Genomic DNA, 19594 nt, shown 5'->3' with positions numbered 1-19594 from the left:
AGAAGGAGGGGGACCTAGGTTGAGAGGCACCCCCTGCACGCGCGCGCGCGCACGGTGCCGGCGCACGCACACACACACACGGACACACACTCACGGACACGCGCGCACACACACACACACACACACGCACACACACACACACGCACAAAGCTCGCTCGCCTTGAGCGCACTAACGTGGCCGTTTTCTTTGTGTAGAGCCCTCGAGGGGGGTTGGGGCCCCTGTTTGGTCCGGTCCTGGGGAGATGGCGCAGCCCATCCTGGGCCATGGGAGCCTGCAACCTGCCTCGACTGCTGGTCTGGCATCCCTGGAGCTCGACTCGTCCCTGGACCAGTACGTGCAGATTCGCATCTTCAAAATCATCGTGATTGGGGACTCCAACGTGGGTAAGACCTGCTTGACCTTCCGCTTCTGCGGCGGGACCTTCCCGGACAAGACTGAAGCCACCATCGGCGTGGACTTCAGGGAGAAGACCGTGGAAATCGAGGGCGAGAAGATCAAGGTGATCCAGCCGGTCAGGTCCAGGAAGGGTGGGCTCTGGGAGGGGTCCTCGCCTGAGGCTTGGATCTAGTGGTTATGAAGCCTCAGACGCATGGCTCTGTCGCTGTTTGCTGAGCCCAAGACCCTTGGCACCTCCTCATCCCCCTTTTCCTCTCTCAGCTGCCGGGTTCCAACCTCACCCGTTTTGGGGGGCAGGCTGGAGTGGGTGCATTCATGCCCTCTGCCCCTACCTGACAGCTCCTGCCAGGAAAAGCATGTGTGATCCCATCCTTGACCCTGCGCCAGGAGCAGCGGAGGGAGGCAGGAGGGAATCGGTCCTGGTGTGGGATGGATCCCAAAGCATTTTACATATCTTGAGGTCTCTTCTACCTCTTGGGTGCCAATAGGCTGCAAAACCCCACTTTTGGTTAAGGCATTAGAGGGGAGGAAAGGATGGAAAGCCATAAAATTACAGTTTATGGTTAATGTTGGGGCTGAAATGGAATAGGGGTGGAGTGGGGTGGTTTTGGCACAAAGTCATGAACCCTTTTAAAGAAATTGAGACAGGGTCACCCACCAGCCCTTCATAATAGACAAAACTACTTCTTTTGGAACAGTCCTCCAATGCTATCTTCTGTATTTGTCGCTATTCGCCCTTACTCATTGTGTTGGTATTGTCTTCAGCAGGCCTTTGTAAAAATGCAGAGCAACTTACCTGAGGGTCAACGGAAGTGTCTTGGTCCTCCCTTCTCGGTAGTTTATGAAGTAGGCTAAGTACAGATATTCTTGTCTGACCATTTGTACTCACTTTTGGTTCAGAAAAAGGTGGCAATTCAATAGAACAAGAATAGTTCAATGTGCAGAGGCTAGTGGGAGGGAGGACATGACAAGGGCAGCTTCATGTGTCAGGGGAGTAGAAAGGGGGCAGGTCCATGGGTAGGAAAGTCACTTCAAAAGACACTGTGCACTAAAGACCAACTCCACTAGACCCATAGCTGATCTTTTCTTGAGCTTATGGTCAGACCCTGTCAGGTAAAGGTAAAACGATCCCTCCTGCAGAGTGATATGGAGAGAAGGGCTTAGCAACTGGGGAAAATGACGAAAAATATTGTAAACTCTGCAAGACTCTTGACTTCTTGGTTTTGTATAATGAATGTGTTTTAAAATGGCTTCAGAAACCAGGCCAAGATGCTACATGTGTCAGGAAGATGGACAGCTCAGTATTGATAAGGGAGAGCTCTCAAGAACAACTGAGTCCCAGGGTCAGGAATATAGGACAATGTTTTGAAATAGTGATCGTTTTCAGCCCTTGCATTTTTGGAGGAATTACTCCATTTATTTTTTAAAGTCAAAGTAGGTATCTGTCTTTCTCCTTTCCCAGGGCTTTATGTTGATGGTTTAGGACTTTCTCTAGGGTGTCTAGCTTCTTTAATGTAAAGTTGTAAGATTCTGTAATTTCTAAAGCATGCCTTAACAATCCAAAGTAGAAATATACTTACGTATGTGCTCTTAGACCCTTAAGACCCTTAAAATGTAATGCTACTGCCTGTTTAAAATCAAGTGTCACTTTGAGCCAAACAACTCTCTGGATTTAAGAGAGGAAAGAAGCCCACCTGAAATTTACATAGAGAAAAAAGGAATTGTTTGGGAGTCTGGGGGAGAAGAGAGGAGGAAACTAGAAAGTGTAAAATGGGAGGTGAAAATGAGTGGAAGAGGGTCACCACCCAATGAATGCCCTTGGGGAAATTTTTTAAAGTTTCCTTCCCTTACAACAGCCCAATACTTAGCCAAACTGGATTTTACAGTCTCTGCCAAAGATTCTGGATTTTTTCCCAAGGGGCAGAGCCTGTGACAGTGTGACTCACTAGAAACAGAGCTGAGCAGGACACCACATGCAGAGAAGTGCTCAATACAGGCTTTTTAGGGGAAGATGATATTTCAAGAGGTTGGAACCTTGTGACACTTCTGAAGGAGCTCTCTGAGGGCAGATGCTGAAGGATCTCAAGGTGGGGTATGGGAGTGGGCAGATGCTGACCCTGCCTCATCTAAAGCTGCAGCAACCTCAGGGCCAAAGTCAGCAGGTGAAGACCAGCTTGTCCGTGGGAAGATGGCCGAGCATGGCAGCGAGCACATGATCTCGAAGGAGATTTGGCCCCACACTCCGGCTGGCCTGGAGTTTCTCAAGGAACAAGTAACAAAAACACACTAGGAGGTGGCTGCCAAAGGCTTCTCCCTTTGGGGAAGAGAGAAAAGCCCTGTGTGCCAGGCTGAAGTGGCCCTAGACCACAGCCAGCAATAGAAGGCTGTCAGGCTATAAAATGCCAGCTCTCAAAGGAGACTGGGAAAGAGGGCTCAGTGAGCTCTTCTCAGTCCAAGAGTAGGGTGTGGCCTCTACTGGGCTGCTTCCCTGTGCCCTAGGGTAGAATATAACGTCAACCCCTGTAGGGGGATGACTGATTCAGCACATTTGGGACAACTCTCTTAATTATCAGGGCCATCCCTTAGGCTTTGAAACCCAATTTGGTGTCACCAGTCAATGTGTCTTTATACCCTCCCCATCACAACATTTATAATCCAATGTTTCCTAGTTAACATGAGCATCAAGAAAAGCCTCCAATGAGTAAATAATAATAATAATAATAATAATAATAATAATAATATCCTACTTTGTGAATAAACAAAGAGCCCAGACTGGATACTCTACATACATTACCATATTTGATCTTCACAGCAGACCTATGAAATTAAGACTGTTATTATCATTCCTGTATATAGATAAGGAGATCAAAGTTAGATTAAATAACTTGCCCAAAGGCATATGGATCTGAGCTTCAGTCTTCGACCCTTGAACCTAACTAAGCTCTTCACCATCTCATTATCCTGCCTTCCCTGTGACAGGACCAGTATTGCAACCTAGATTCAGAGCCCAGTCTCTCTACCACTGCACTCTACCCTCAGGGGCAATATCTGGCCTGGGGAGTGTGCACAGGGGGAAGTGGCTTCCCTCGAAGCAGCCTGGTAGTCTCTTCTAGGCCAGGGGTCCAGGGTTATAGTCCCAGGACCTAGGATCCTTCAAGTTGTCTCCTTTAACTGCACCCCAGACACTGAGCTGAGTACCTAGGTTTTACTTTTTGTATCTTGACTGTCTCACCTTAGCTGTGAGAATCAGGGAATGTTCAGAGATGGAAGAGACCTTAAAGAATCTTTAACCCAACATCCGCATTTTACAGGTAGGAAACTGAGGCTCACAGAGGGAAAGTGACATGCCTAAGATCACACAGGGCCAGGCCTACAACTCAGGTCTCCTAATTTCCCTTCTGGTGATTTTTCAATATAAATGCCTGCTTTGGGCTTGTGCTGCTGTCCAGGCAGCCTATGCAGTCACCTGTGACAGGGATACAGAAACACATCATATGGGAAAGCTGACAGTCCTTCCTGACATCAACCTTGGTGGAGGCATGTCCCAACCTCCAAAGAAAGAGTGGAGCTTCCCATAATGACCATTATGGATCTGTCTCCTTTAGCTTTAGCTAAATCATATTGAGCCTGTCTCAGACTAGAAGCACTGGAAAATGCCAAATAGGAGTGTGTGAGGGGTGGGATAAAGGAAGTATTAGAGAGGAGACTCAAACTAATTTGGAGCCATTCTTTGTAAATTCTCATGGGAGCACCCCCTCCTCCCTAGTTTGGTTCCTTACACCTAGCACCCCCTCAGCCCTAACCCTGCAGACCAGGCAAACTGCAGGTTAGCCATGGCTGTGGGCAGGCGCCAACCAGGACTGTGGATATCTCTTTCTCTGCTGATCACTTGGAAAATCACTTTCCTGTGTTACATTACCAAGTGGACGAAGGCTGAGCTAAGTGTTCCCTCTGAAGCTGCCTGCAGTCAGAATGACATCATGTCTTCCTTAGGGCTTCTGAGCTTCTATCTTCTGCCAGTTAGCTTAATGGTTAATTACCCATCAGTGTGTGTTTCTCTGTCTGCCTTGTTTCCTTGCTTTCTGTGCATTAGTTCCTCTTTGTCTCTGTCCTTCTTTGCCAATCGCTGGGGCAGCCTTGTGTGTGTATCTTAGATGCAGATGGGACAGTCTTTGTTTTAAACTATTCCCATCATCCACTCAGGCACCCTCCGAAGGTTACAGATGTATTTTTCTCCACTTTTCCACATCTACACTCCCCTGCTGGCCTCCAACAAAAGGACATTCATGCCTCATCTATAGAAAGATGCCAGATATGTTCCCTAGGGAAAATAAATATTCGTGTCAGCTATGAGCACGTGCAGGGAGTGGAGGACTTGCTGAAGCTTGCTCAGGAAAATGATGAAAAAGGCTAGATTTATCTTTGGTAGCTCCCCATGATGTGCCCCTCGACCCTTCTCCAATATCCCTGATATATTGGGCCTACCCCCAACTACCCATGGCAGGTTGCTGGCATTCCTCTCTCCTCCCCTCCCCACTGACTGCCTGTGCCTTGGCTCTATCTCATTGTCAAGAAGCCAAGCTTTCTGGGCTTTTCAGGATGAGAACCAACGGGTTCAAGGAGCAGCTACTAGGGCAGGGCTGATGGGCCTTCTGAGTCAATAGCAACAACTAACATGTGCAGAGCACTTTATATTTTGCAAAAGCTCTTTTTCATGTGGTATTTAATTTGCCTAGTCATTTATTTAGCTACTAAGTGAAGGATCTAGGAGCCAGGTCTCCCAATTCCAAAACTACTGCTGAATTTCGATAGTGGGCCCGGTCAATTACTTGTCGGGCCAGACTTGATGGTGGAGGTTTGGGGCCAGGGTGGAAGGGGGAGTGTGTATTAGGCACTGTGCCATGTGCTTACAAGTAATGCTAATCCTCACAGCATCACTACAAGATTCCTGTGGTTATCCTCAGTTTCCAGGGGAGGACACTGAGGATAGACTAAGTTACTTGCCTAAGGACACCTAACTAGTAGTATGTGATTGGGCTGAAATTTGCAACCAAGTTGGTTTGACTCCATTACTCCCCATTGACCCTTGGAGAGAAAAGAGGACCAGAGGAGCATGTATGTGGCTAAGGGGCAGTTGTCCCCGCAGGGTCACCATGTGGATACAGTGCCCACAGGAAATGAAGGATGGATGAGAGGATTGCCAGCTGCAAACGAGGAAGGAGGTGACAGGGGCTTACACCAGTAAGGATGTTGAGAAGAATAGGAACATCAAACTTCCAAACAAAAATGAGGTCATTTGTGTGTCCAGTGAGCCTGACTACTGTGCTCTTCCTTTGTGATGGCTTTTCTGATTTTCTGCTGTGAGCAGCCTTTTTCCTGGCTCAGTTCTCACCACAAACAGGGGTTCAAAGAGTTTAGAGTGGGGTTTATAAAGAGCTAGAATGAGAGCAGTGCCTCCAGTTTAAATTCGGAGTCTCCAAATAAAAGCTTCAAGGCTCCCCGAAACATTGAAAAGGCAGAGTTGGTCTCCAGCGGAGAGGGCCCTCCCTGTAGTTCCGGCAGCTTGGGTGGTGTACACAATTTTGAAGCCAAAGAAAAGCCAAACAACTCAGCCCCAAACACCTCACACACTCCCACCCCTGTTCTTGCTAGTGTCAGGTATTTTTAGAGTCCTGAGCTCATGGTGGTAAAGCATCTGCCACATGCCTGAGGGCTGGTAGGGATTCAGCCTTACTCAGAGGCAAGAGTTAGGATATTCTTGTGCTATACCCGATCTCTTCCCACTGACCTCCATTCCTTTCCTGGTCTGCTCTCTCTTTCTTCCTGCTCAGAGGACCAGAGCAGTGGAAGAAATGAAAATCTTTTCTGGCTCTGCATGCCAAAGCAAATCAGTCTTCAAGGACTTATGTTTTTCACATAACCAGGGTTGAATGTTGTCTCTGAAATCGCATTGGCAGATACCTAGGATGCCAGACTGCTTGTAGTTTTGGTAGCTCAGGCCAAAACTGCTTGTTGATAATGATGACAGTTTCGACGACAACCATATTGATAAGTGATCGGATACAGAAAAATACAGCTTACAGTTTAGCTGGAGAGATGCCAAGAGAAATGATGAAACATCTAGAGAACAAATAAATATATTCTGAATGGTGTGGTATGGACTCAAAGTGCACTAGAAATGCCTAGGAAAGAGAATTGAAGAGAAGGTGGAGAAGGTTTTAGGAAGAAGGTGGAGACATGAACCAAGCCTTGAAGAATGAGCAAGATCTAGGTAGGGTAATGAGGGGGCAACTGATTCTGTAGGGAAGCGTGAACTAGCAGGACCAAAGGTACAGAGGGAATGAACCAGGTGTAGCTGAGTAGTTTGAAACGAGGTTGGGTGAGGTAAAATTACGGCAGACAAAACTTTCCATTTGATGCCACATGCAGAAGAAGGCTAACATAATTTCTTAATGAGATGGATGACATGCTGAAAAAGCAGGGATTCAGGAAGGCTAGTTTGAAAGCAGTATCAGGAAGCATGGGAGTAGGGACATCTAGAATCCAAAAGACTTCACTGTAGTCCAAAAGTGAGGAGAGAAGGGTCTGTCCTAGGAAAATGAAAATCAAAATACAAGAGTGAGTGTATCTGCCCTGGTTGGTGTGTCTCAGTGGTTAGAATGTCAGCCTGCACAACACAGAGTGGAGGGTTGGATTCCAGGTTAAGGGCACATACTTGGGTTGCATGTTCACTCATCCCCTGTTGGGGCACTTGCGGGAGGCAACCGATTGATGTGTCTCCCTCACATCGATATTTCTTTCTTTCCTTTTTTCCTTTCTTTCTTTCTTTCTTTCTTTCTTTCTTTCTTTCTTTCTTTCTTTCTTTCTTTCTTTCTTTCTTTCTTTCTTTCTTCCTTCCTTCCTTCCTTCCTTCCTTCCTTCCTTCCTTCCTTCCTTCCTTCCTTCCTTCCTTCCTTTCTTTCTCTCTCTCTCTCTCTCTCTCTCTCTCTCTCTCTCTCTCTCTCTCTCATCCCACTCTGTGCAAAGCAATGGGGAAAATATCCTCAGGTGAGGATAGCAACAACAAAAAAGAATGGGTGAATCTGAAGGTCATGTCAAAGGCATGTAGTGTCCATGTCCATAGAGGGAATGAAGGGGAGCCTAGACAATGAAAATTGATGTTCAGAATGATGACTCTGGGGCCCTGTTAAGATCTTCATTCAGCAAGGAGATTCAATTATATTTACTAGATTATACTGACTGACCAATAACTCCAAATAAAGGCTATACTTTGCTTTAAGAACCATAGTAGTCAATTAGAGACCATAATCAAATTTTCTTTGATAACTGAGAATTGTATAGGGCCTTGGGACCATCATTCTGTGTACGAATTTCTCTTGTCCAAGACTTTGGATGTATAAAGAGAAATAGATTGGGCAGAATGTGTGTCGACTCCAGAGTATCCCTTGGGAGTTGTGTCCTGGTATATTTTTATATCAGCATTTTTCCTTCATAATTTGGCCTTTATCCCAAAAGGTGAGATACAGAAGAAAAATCCAGTGAGCTAAGTGAACTTAAAGTAAATTGAGCTAAAAGCTGAAATTTAAACATTTTTTTTTCTTTAAAAAGTCATAAAAAAAAAAACCCCAACAAAACCCAAAACAAAGTGATGAATACAGTAAAAAATTTGGAAAATACAACAAAAAAGAACTAAATAAATTTACCTATAGTCCCACTGCCCTTAAATAATCATTAATGTTCTGGTATATACACTTCCAGTCTTTCCTATACATATGAACTATGCTTAATTTTTTTTAATTGGGACCATAGCATATGAAAAATTTCATATCCTGCTTTCTCTTATATTTTGTGCACACTTCCTCCACCATTTATTCTTTGAAAACATTTTAATGGCTGCATAATAACCCACTGTATAGGTATATACATGAACTTTAACTATTCCTCTCCTACTGAACATTCAAGCTGTTTCCTGTTTTGTTTTGTTTTTAATATCTTTATTGATTTCAGAGAGGAAGAGAGAGAGAGATAGAAACATCAATGATGAGAGAGAATCATTGATCAGCTGCCTCCTACACGCCCCACACTGGGAATTGAGCCCACAACCCGGGCATGTGCCCTGACCAAGAATCGAACTGTGACCTCTTGGTTCATAGGTCGATGCTCAACCAGTGAGCCATGCCAGCTGAGCCTGTTTTATTTATTTATTTATTTATTTAATTATTTTTTAATCCTCACCCGAGGATATTTTTTCCATTGATTTTTAGACAGAGTGGAAGGGAGGGAGGAGGGGGGTGAGAGAGACACATCGATTGGTTGCTTCCTGCATGTGCTTTGACCAGGGCCCAGGATTGAACCCGCAACCCTTTGGGCTGCGGGCTGACGCTCTAACCACTGAGCAACTGGCCAGGGCTGTTTCTTGTTTTTTTAAAAAGTATAAATAACATGGTGATTAAGACTTTCGTACAAAATTTTGACCACGTATCTACTATTTCTTTTGTATAGATGATTGGAAGTGAGATTATAGGCTCAAAGAGTTTTTAACATTTTTAAGGTTCTTGATAATTTTGCCAAATTGCCCTCAGAAAAGTTGATTAATGTACATCCCAGTTTTTCAACTAAAAATCTTAAGGTTTTTCAACTCAAGATTTTCAACTCAAAATCTTTAAAAAAACTTTATAAATTCTGAAAGAAACTTCTCTCTATACTTTTATATATATACTAGAGGCCCGGTGCATGAAATTTATGCACGGGTAGGGTCCCTAGACCTGGCCAGCGATTAGGGCCGATTTGTGGGGTAACTGGTGGGGCAATCGGGGGTGGGGAGGGCTCTGCTGGCACCTGCCTTGGCTGGCCTGCTGCCATCTGCTCACTGGCCCTGCCCTCTGCCACTGCTGCCTGTCACCTCCCTCTGTGGGGTGACTGGCGAGGCAATTTGGGGGCCCCCACCTTGGCTGGCCTGGGGTCTGTGGGCTGGGGGCAGCTCCTGCATTGAGCGTCCGCCCCCTGATGGTCAGTGCATGTCATAGCGAGCGGTTGTTCTGCCGGTCGTTCCGCTGTTTGGTCGATTTGTATATTAAGCTTTTATTATATAGGATAAAAAGGCTAATATGCAAAGTGTCCCCTTGGTAGTTCCACTGGGAGACTGGGAGTTTGATCACTCGCTATGATGTGCGCTGACCACCAGGGGGTGGCACAGAACAAGGCGGGTAACCAGCAGTGGTGGCGGGGTGCTGAGGGAGCAAGGAAATGAGGAGGTGGAGAGGTGGAGAGGTGGAGAAGAGGGGAAACTGATCGGCCCTGATCACAGGCCAGGCCTAGGGACCCTACCCGTGCATGAATTTCGTGCACTGGGCCTCTAGTACTTTTATAAGTCCATCCTGCCAATCTGTCAAAGATCTACTTCCGGTGTTAGGGCTTGTCACCTCAGCTCTATAATGTCACAGAACCATGTTTTCTCCTGTCTATTCATGTTTCCTTTCTGACTCCAAACATGGGTTTTTATATCTTTCAGGTTCAAGTGTGGGACACAGCAGGTCAGGAACGCTTCCGCAAAAGCATGGTCGAGCATTACTACCGCAATGTGCATGCAGTGGTTTTTGTCTATGATGTCACCAAGATGACATCCTTCACCAACCTCAAAATGTGGATCCAAGAATGCAATGGGCATGCTGTGCCCCCGCTAGTACCAAAAGTGCTTGTGGGCAACAAGTGTGACTTGAGGGAACAGATCCAGGTGCCCTCCAACTTAGCCCTGAAATTTGCCGATGCCCACAACATGCTCTTGTTTGAGACATCGGCCAAGGACCCCAAAGAGAGCCAGAACGTGGAGTCAATTTTCATGTGCCTGGCTTGCCGATTGAAGGCACAGAAATCACTGCTCTATCGTGATGCTGAGAGGCAGCAGGGGAAGGTGCAGAAACTGGAGTTCCCACAGGAGGCTAACAGCAAAACTTCCTGTCCCTGTTGAAACCAAATGATGTAAATACAAGATCAGTCATCACTAGTTTTTTCTTTCCCTTTTTTCCGTGTCTGCATAACGCTGACACCTGCTTGTTTCCATAGAAATTGATATTAAAATAAAATTTGTATAGATTATCATATGCCTTCATGTCTTGCTTTCCTCTGAGAAGACATTTCTGATTGTGATGAGTAGAAGAGGCAGCTTGCCCCACTGGAATAGTATGTCTGTGCCAAGGCATACTCCCTATCAGCCTTCTATGCCACCTGAAGATCTCATCGTCTGAGTCACTTCTTTAGAACTAATTCATTGTCTCACTGAGTGTCATCAGTGGACAGAAACACCCAGAAGGGGTGGTATACAGCCCAGATATGGTTTCTTGAGTGCCAGTGCAGGCAGTAGGATATATAAGACTTGAAAGATGTTTACTCACAAGTATTTCCTAGGTTCCCTAGAGGAGGCTGCTCTCTCCTTATTTCCCAAAGTTTTAAAATAAAAAGTATAGGTTGCCCAATGGGCCCAGCTGCTTCCAAAGTAATTAGGTTCTTCCCATGTTTTACTAAGCAGTCTCTGACACCAAAAATGTTTTTGCCCCCTTTCTTAGAGAGAACAGGGCTCAAGCTAACAAATATCTATTATGCCCCCAGATCTTTGCTGTGTGCTATTGGAGCAAAGAAAACAAGAGGAGTATTCATCTCCTATGTTCAAAGACACTTTGATCTAGTTACAGGAACATTGTACATACTGAAACTACTTGGGAATGAAAATTAGACAACTATATCACCAAGTGCATGGTTGTGTTATGGGAATTGAGAGCGTTATGTACTCAACATTAGGGGGGCCACTGAAAAAGAATCGTACTTATTTTCTATGTTGAATAAAGTGTAACGTTTGGATTGGTAAAGAGGTGAGGAATGGGCAAAAGTCAGGAAGCAATATGACCTTGGGGGTTGAACAGGAGGACAACTAGGAGTGTGGCTCACTGACAGCTGAGCAATCTTAGTGGGAGAGCCCAGCGTGGGGAGGCCTGCACATCAAGCCGGATAGTCTGTTGCCTTTTAAGCCAAGTGGGGGCTTTTGGTGACTCCAGTAGGAGTCCTGTAGGAATTTTTTATATGGCTGGTCCTAGGTATATGAAAGTCCCTTGTCCAATTGTTAGAGTATCTAAATGGCTATAAAGGTATTTTTACAATAGCCCTGGGTAGATCTCTTTACTTGGGGGGATGCTCCTTAAGGTGTCTCTGTTGTCAGAAGCCTGTGGAGAGAGAATCCTAGGCAGCTCCTTAGCACGTTTCTCTGGTAGGTGAAGGAAGGTCTGCCCCTTGTCCCTTGCCAGCAAAGAGTAGTACATCCCAGATGCACTTCCCACCCAAACAAATAGCCTGTTTGGTCCTTCCAGATTGTCCCTACAACCCTCTTTCTCCTATATGGCTAATTCCCTATCCCACTTCCATCTCCACCCAGCTTCGGTCTCAGCCTAGCCCCCCAGGCTGGTTCTCATTACTTGGCTTGTGACTGGATCCCAGTCTTTGGGGTCTTCTTAGTATCTCAGTGAGTGCTGTTTTCTTCCTAGTTGTTCCCTCAATGCCCAGCCCCTGAATCTCACCCAAGGGGCTGGACTGTCTGTTGGTGAACTGTCTGCTGAAACCCTCGCAGCTATACTTCTCCCCACAGAATACACTAGGGACTTGTCTCAGGATTTAGATGCTGACCCCTTGCCCAGGACACAAACTCCTGTTGTTGTGTTATTTGGCTCTTATGACCTGCCTGCAGAGCTAGGCCACCTCTCAGTGGCTGAATGTATACTTGTCCATTCTAATGGGTACATTTCAGTCTGGGTCCTGGCCTGTCTTGGATAGGGCGCCTTTGTGCTGTGAAAGGGTCAAGATGACAACATTCCAAGCCCTCTAACCAGGATTGTCACTTCTAGACCTGAATTACCTCTGACATCTTTCAGCAAACATATACTGGGCACTTACTATGTGCCACTGTTCTAAGCCCTAGGGGTACTTAAGTCAACGAAATAAAGTCCTGCTTTCATCAAAGAGACAGACACTAAATCAGAATTGAGACACATAAATGGGATAATTTGAGAGGGTAATAAGGACTCTAAGGGCCATAATGGTAATTAAATAGAGAATGAAGAAGGTGGGGGAGGGCTACATATTAAGTAGAGTGGCCACAAAAAATATCTCTGAAGAGATAACATTTAAACTGAGGCCTGAATGAAGAAAAGCAACCAACTGTGAAGTCAAGGTGAAGAGAACCCCAAAGGAAACAGTAGAGGCCAAGGCCCTGAGGCAGAAGTGAGGTTGGTGCATTTGAGGAACAGAAAGAAAACTAGGGTGGCTGAGCAAGAAAGGGAGAGAATGTGGAAGATTAAGCAAAGAAGTAGGTAATGCCAGGTTGGGGTTTTATTTAAATGCAGTGGGAAGCCAGTGCAAGGTTTTAGTATCATCTAGACTCGGTAACCTTGGGAAATATTCAGTAGGCTTGCTGACCTGCAAGAGGGTAACGCCTCTACTTTTCATAGCATCTCCGAGAGAAATAGACAGCCCTTCCTGGGTGTCTCCTGTATGTGGGCTGCAGGGCTGCAACTTCCAAGCTGGCTGTTCCCCACCTTAAAAAATAGACTCTGAAAACTTCTCCCAGATTTTTACCTTCGGTCCTGCCAAGGCTCTGGTAGTTTTGCTGTGAATAGCAGGCACCCACCAATCCTACCTGCTTCTATTCTCTGTGTCTCATCTGCTTGAACCTGTCCTTTCCTGCAGTATGACAGTATTCTTCCTCAGGTGCCTGGGGACAGCCAAGATGCCCCAGGAATCCCCACTGTGGCCCCAGGGATCCCAAGAATCTCGGGGCTCCACCCACTCTCCCTGCCCCAGAACTTCCTGCTGTTACACACACAGTGGCACTCGGGCCTCCCTCAGATTGAGCAAGAGGACTTGGGAATGGGCTGTACCCAGGGAGCACCCAGAGGAAGGGAGCTCCTGAGGCCCGAGAACCATGACACCCTTGATGCTATGAAGGTGGTGAGGGGTAAGGGTATTCAAGGGAATCAGGGTGCTTCCAGGTTCCTCATTCAGCTTCGTTAGGTCTCTAGAAGAATCCATGATGGCCAAAAGCTCTTGTCTATAGCTCCTCTTCTCTTTCCAGACCTGTACCCTTGAGTCTTCACCAGTGCTACAGAGTCAGGATCCGGATAAATAACTACCAACAATTGAATGCCTATTATGTGCCAGGCCCGGTGCTAAAACATGTTACATTCTTTCACTAGCTCATTTAATGCTTCTTCAACCCCATTAGGTAGGGATGATGATTTCCATTTTACAGATAGGAATATGGATGCACTGAAAGATTTAGTGGCTTGTCCAGGGTAGTAAGTGGTGAAGCAAGATCTGTCTTACTACATGACTAGGTTCTTTGTATGATATCGTCCTGTCTTTCCAGCTAGTTCTAAGCTGTAGGACCCTTTAAGGGATTGCAGGTTGACTCAAGCTAGTCCCTCTGACCTATGGGTTTAGGTGAGTATGACATTCAATGTACAAGACTGGGACATTCCTCCTTGAATGGGATGCCCCTGACCAGATACCTACAAGAAGCCCAAGTGGCTGACAGAAGTGATAGCTCTAGACCAAAGGAGTTCCTAAAATGTCCTTGCCTTGGACAATAGCTGGGAACCATACAGCCAGCAGACTCTGCTGTTCAGCCTTAGGGGCTATAGGATCTTGTCATTGTCCCCCCACCCCTTAGTACCTGTGCATTTGCTCAGGTTCCCAGATTCAGACTGTGGACTTGCTCTGGCCAAACTCAGTGCAGCTGAGAACTATCTTAGCAGGATCTTTTAGTTAGGGAGCCCAATTAAAGGTGCTGTTCTGAGCACCATCAGCTAGAGAAGTGCCTGGGAGGGATACACAGCCCAGAACAGCTGGAGAAGCCCACCCCGCAATGAAATTGATTGCAGCCCATCCTGAGTATGTGTGGGGTGAGGATGGAGAATGTGGAGACCTGCTGAGAGCCCCCTCAATAGTAAGGCTCAGCTTCTCCAGCAACTTTGAATGGCAGATGCAGAAAGAGGGCAGTTATTCTCCTGTAACACCTGAGGGGACAGAGTTGCTGCCTTAACTTAGAGACCTCCTTCCATTCACCGTCCCTCATCCCCTCACTGGGAGGGGCCTTGCTTTCTCTAGAAGGAATGGCCTAGGCTTCCCTGGTTTCAAACCTTGTTCTGACTCCAAGTCTCCTTGATTGTCAATGCCCCTAAAGGCAGGCACTGGAGCAGCAGGACTGAGATAGGGGTCCCAGGGATTCCCCTAGATAAGTAGTTCCCAAATGCTGATTCACAGCAGACAGCATGAAGTCAGTTGGCAACTTGTTAAAGTACAGATTTCTGGAGCACGAGCCCTGAACACTCTGATCTACTATATACTAGATCTGGGGGCAGGGCCCAAGAATTTGTATTTTTAAAATGTCCGTAGTTGATTATAATGTATCCCCAGGTCTGTCTCTGTCTCTGTGTCTCCCCCCCTCTTTCCCCGCCCCCATCTCAAGCCAATACATTTTTTAAAATTAAAAAATAAGAAACTACCTTTCCTGAGCCACAGCTTCAAAACTAGCGGTCTAAGAAACTATGAAACCCCAGCCTGGTGAGGCAGATATTTTTTAGAGAAATAAAACTGTTCCTTCCAGTCATGCCAAATGTCTTAGGCAATTTATCTAGAAACTAGTAAGCAAGAGTCTCTTAACCATGAGAGACAAGTGAAGAACTAAACAGAATATAAACACCCCTACACTGCGAGGACAACTTTGGACACTAGACACAAGATTGATAATTCAATAGATTGCATGTCTGCTGTGCGCCCTCTGCTGGTGGAAAAAGGTGTTTCCCAGTAGGAGTTTTTCTGACTTGTACTGACCATTTCCTGGGATGGAAGGCCACACAGAAGGAGCTAATCCTGTCCCCGTCTGGGCACTTAGACACCTGGAATTAGAAGGGTTACTAATCTAAAACCACATCTCTTTATTGAGGTATAAGTAATATATAAAATGTGAACATACTAAAAAAAAATGTGAACATACTTAATGTATACAGTTTGATGAGTTTGCACATATGCATACACCTGTGAAACCATCACCACAATCAGGGTTATAAACATACCAGTATCCATCACTTCCAAATTTTTTTTATACCACCCCTTTTTGAAAAAGATCTTTAAATTTATTTTTTAGAGAGAGAGAAACACCAATGTGAGAGAATAACATTAATTGGGTGCCTCTTGCACGCCCTCTACTGGGGATCGAGCCTGCAACCTGGGCAGGTGCCCTGACCAGGAATTGAACTGGCAACCCTTCAGTACACAAGACAATGCCCAATTGAGCCACATCAGCCAGGGCCACCCCCTTTTTTATGATAAGAACTTAAAATGTGTTGAGGGTAGATCTCATGTTAAAGGCTGCTCTTATAAGTAAGCTACTTATGTCCAATACTGGGGCTTTACTCTCCCAAGGGAAATCTGTAAACAGGGCAGCAGGGAGGGAAGGGGACATTGAGAAGCACTTCGCCTGCCCAGGGAGGTAGATTTTGAAGCTGGGTAGGTAAGTAGCCCTGGAGTCTTAAGAGAGACCACTGTGGGTAAAGGAAGATTCCAAGCCATGAAGCAGTCGAATTAAAGTGAGAGAAGGACCTCATGGCCTGAACTGACTCTGTGGTTGGTACTTAACCCCTTCTCCAGTGATGAAGTATGTACTGTAACCCACCACACTTACTTTTAAAGTACTGGAGGGAGTATCAGGTGAAAGCAGGGATACAAAAGCTGGCCTGCTTGATCCTTACCCACCAATACCAGGTGGAAACCCCAATGCTTCAGATAAAGGGGAGGGGGTACCCCATGTATTTTGGTCCTGCTTGTCCTTCCAGGGAGATCATTAGATGGGGAGGATATCAGACCTAGCCTAGTTTTCAACCTCTATACCTCCAACTGAAGTAATGACGATTCATGGCAGCTCACATTTATTGTTGACTATGCACTGCTATGTCCTCTGTTATGTGCTTATGATGGACTATCTATCATGCTTACTCCTCATAATAACCTCTGAGGCACAGAATGATCACAGCAGCTTGCCTATGGTCATACCGCTGGCCAGTGTTAGAGCAGACATAACCCAGGTCTAACTGCAGAGCTAGGACCACAGTGCTAACTTAGTTTTATCTAATTCTCTCAAAGCTTGAGAGGAGGATGTATTCTTGGGCTTGAGACTAAGGGCTCCACCTCTGCTGCATTCAGGACTAAGTAGCAGATTTGCTGGCAGCTGATGCTATATGCCAGGGCTTAAGCTGATGAAATCACTATTAGTCAGATGCAGGCTGAACCTGGGGGTTGGCCCCTGAGGAGAAAACCGTCCTCCTAGGAGGGGAGGCCAAGGCAGGGGCTGGAAAGTCTAGGAATGGACCAGCTCAAACAACTGGAACTTTTGAAACAGAGGTATTTTAGAAAAGCTTCTTGCACTATTTGAGAGATGGGAAAAAAATTACCTCTAAGATCCTTTCTAGTTCTCCATTCCCATGAACAACAAAAATAGTGTGATCATGCACTAGCTCTTTTTGATGGCCATAGGCATTTTATTTATTTTTTAAATATTTTTATTGATTTCAGAAAGAAAGGGAGAGGGAGAGAGAGAAACATCAATGATGAGAGAGAATCACCTATTGGCTGCCTCCTGCACGCCCCTACTGGGGATCGAGCCTGCAACCCCTGGCATGTACCCTTGACCAGCTAGGGCACCATAGGCATTTTAAGGCAGCTATGAAGATAATGAAGTCTTAGGCCTCTGGATAAGGATTGCTTACTTGTCTACAGATCAGAAGTCAGCTTTGAAATTGCAGATCTTCCATTTAAGAAAATGCTCAGATTTGACCAAAACTGGGACAGGGAGGATGATGTTTCTATAAGGTGAACAAGTCAGTACTTCCTGATACCATTGTATTTTCAAAATTACAAGGGACCTCAGTTTGCTCATCTGTAAAATGGGATTGAAAATCATCTTTACGTGATTTTTAAAAAGATTTAAATAAAAAATGTTATGTCTGTGAAATCTAGTTTATGATTTATGAATAAATGTTTGCATATTATACTTTAATTGCCCTGACATAAAGGGCACCAGGAAGAAACAAATACAGAAGACCATTCACGTTTTTCCTGATCATTCAGTTTTAAAAATAAAGCTGTGTTGAATATGTTCTTCTTTTAAATTATTCAGAACTGAGGTAATTTGGCCATAAAGCCACTTGAAAGTCACTAAAAGAACTAACTCAACTTTTAAAAATCCCTTCAAATTGTGGTCTTGAGTGCATTTGATTTAATCAACAGACAGACAATTGGTTAAATAACCTAGTTTTCTAAGCTTGAGATATTTACTGATTTACTCAAGGATTCTTATGCTCTGAGACTCTGAAGATTTTCTAGAGAGAAATATACCATCATATTCTGAATATTTTATCAGGAAAAAGAAATGTGTACAACTTAAAACATTCCTTCTATTCTAATGTCATAAAGTCCTGCAAAAAGCAAGGCCACTTTATTGTTGGTATTTACAATTATACTTTTCATAAAATTCATAGTATTGGATAAGTGACCAAGATTTCTGAAAATGAATTCCTGGTAATAATTACTAAAAAGTTTCCTGTAAAGAAGGGATCCTCTAGGCACAGAAGGAATACTTCCCTCCAAAGCAGATTTGATTCTGTACTAGTTTTCAACAAGGCAGTGTTGTTTCATAGTTTTTAGACAGGAAAAGCCAGAACTAGACTCATTTGCAACTTTAGAGACTTCTAACACATGTAATTGAAGCACTGTGATAAAATATCCACCCAGAAGTTTGGAGGAATATATTGCAAGACCTGGGAACTATAAGCCAAAGTTATGGATAACCACAGTGCTGATGGATTGCCACTAAAACTGTCAATGAGAAGATTCCACTGCTGTGTAGTTTCCAGGGTCTCCTCTCAGCAGTGGTAATAGTAACAGCAGTGTTAGCAATAACAGTGGGAACAGCAGCAGAAAGAGCACTAACATTAGTGGTAATAGTGTAAGCAGCAGCACTTGAGTTCCTACTTTTTGTCAGGCCAGTACCAAATTTTATCTATCTGCCTATCTATCTACCTACATATTTATCATACATTATCTGTGGTCCTTATCATTACACTAGAGGCTAGTGCACAAAATTCATTCATGGGTAGGGTCCCTAGCGGCTGCTGGCTGCCAGCTGGGACCTTCTTTCATTCTGCGCCCACCCTGGTGGTCAGCGCACATCATAGTTAGCAATCAAACTCCCGGTCGGTCAAACTCCCAAGGGGACACTTTGCATACGAGGCTTTTATATATACTAGAAGCCTGATGCACGAAGATTCGTGCAAGAATAGGCATTCCTTTTCCTGGCTGCTGGCATGTGGTGGGCTCACTCTGGCAGACTGTGCAGCAGCGGCGGCAGTGGCAAGCCCTGCATGCTCCAGTGCCGCTTCCTCCTCACCCTCCTTCTCCGGAAAGTTCCTCTGTGCAGCGCTGGTGCTCCTAGGAAGGTGTGGAGGGGAAGAGGTAGGGGGAAGCGAGGCAGGCGGGGAGGACTGGAAAGGTTGGGTGTCCTAGGACGTTTCACTTTCCCATTGTAAAAGTGGGATGCAACTGGCCCCCTTACTCATCCTCTTCCTCCTATGCCCTCTGCCTCCTTCCCACCCTCCCTCCCTCCATGCCCATCACCCCTCCCCTCTTGATTTGGTGAGATAGGGAGATCTGATAATTTGGGTTACTGTGTAGGTGGCCTCTTTCATCTATTCAAAACAAAGCTGAGCCACCTGCCGCGGCCGCCATGGCCGCCACCACCACCCCTTGGCTGGCCCGGGGCATGCTAACTGTGCACTGAGTGAGCTCCTGTATGCATCTGTGCCCATGGCGCTACTCCAATGCTAGGGTTTTGTTTACCAGAGCAGCGGGGCAGGGGTGGGGTAGAGGGTGACGCCAGGCACTGGGAGCTATGACCTCAGGCACCAGAGGGTTGCCTCTAAGGCCAGGGGCTGGGCCACAGGGAGGCTGCAAGGACGGTTGACAGGTGTGGAGCATGGCAGGGAGGCCCTGAGGAGAAGCGCTACCCAGAGGCCTGGAGCGGTCAGGGGGCGGGGCCACCACCATCTTTGTCAGGTTAATTTGCATACTTACTCCTGATTGGCTGTGGGGCGTCACAAAGTG

General features: G+C 45.7%; 1 protein-coding gene across 1 annotated transcript; it reads left to right on the top strand.

The window, feature by feature from the left end:
• Nucleotides 1-242: 242 nt before the first annotated feature.
• Nucleotides 243-10478, top strand: RAB33A (RAB33A, member RAS oncogene family). The gene is made up of 2 exons (XM_008153893.3): nt 243-500; nt 9909-10478. The coding sequence occupies exons 1-2, from the start codon at nt 243-245 to the stop codon at nt 10362-10364; spliced, it is 714 nt and encodes a 237-aa protein (XP_008152115.1). The 3' UTR covers nt 10365-10478.
• The last annotated feature ends 9116 nt before the right edge of the window (nt 10479-19594 follow it).

The sequence above is a fragment of the Eptesicus fuscus genome, chromosome 1 (genome assembly GCF_027574615.1).
Source record: "Eptesicus fuscus isolate TK198812 chromosome 1, DD_ASM_mEF_20220401, whole genome shotgun sequence".
Lineage (NCBI taxonomy): Eukaryota > Metazoa > Chordata > Mammalia > Chiroptera > Vespertilionidae > Eptesicus > Eptesicus fuscus.
Note: the sequence above shows the minus strand (reverse complement) of the source record. Positions and strands in the feature narration are given on the sequence as shown.

What these genes read in the sequence shown, in the direction of transcription:
- RAB33A (XM_008153893.3), top strand. Translation starts at nt 243, where the DNA reads ATGGCGCAGCCCATCCTGGGCCATGGGAGCCTGCAACCTGCCTCGACT. An exon ending in TCGAGGGCGAGAAGATCAAG is followed by an intron (nt 501 to 9,908) that starts GTGATCCAGCCG and finishes TATATCTTTCAG; the next exon opens with GTTCAAGTGTGGGACACAGC.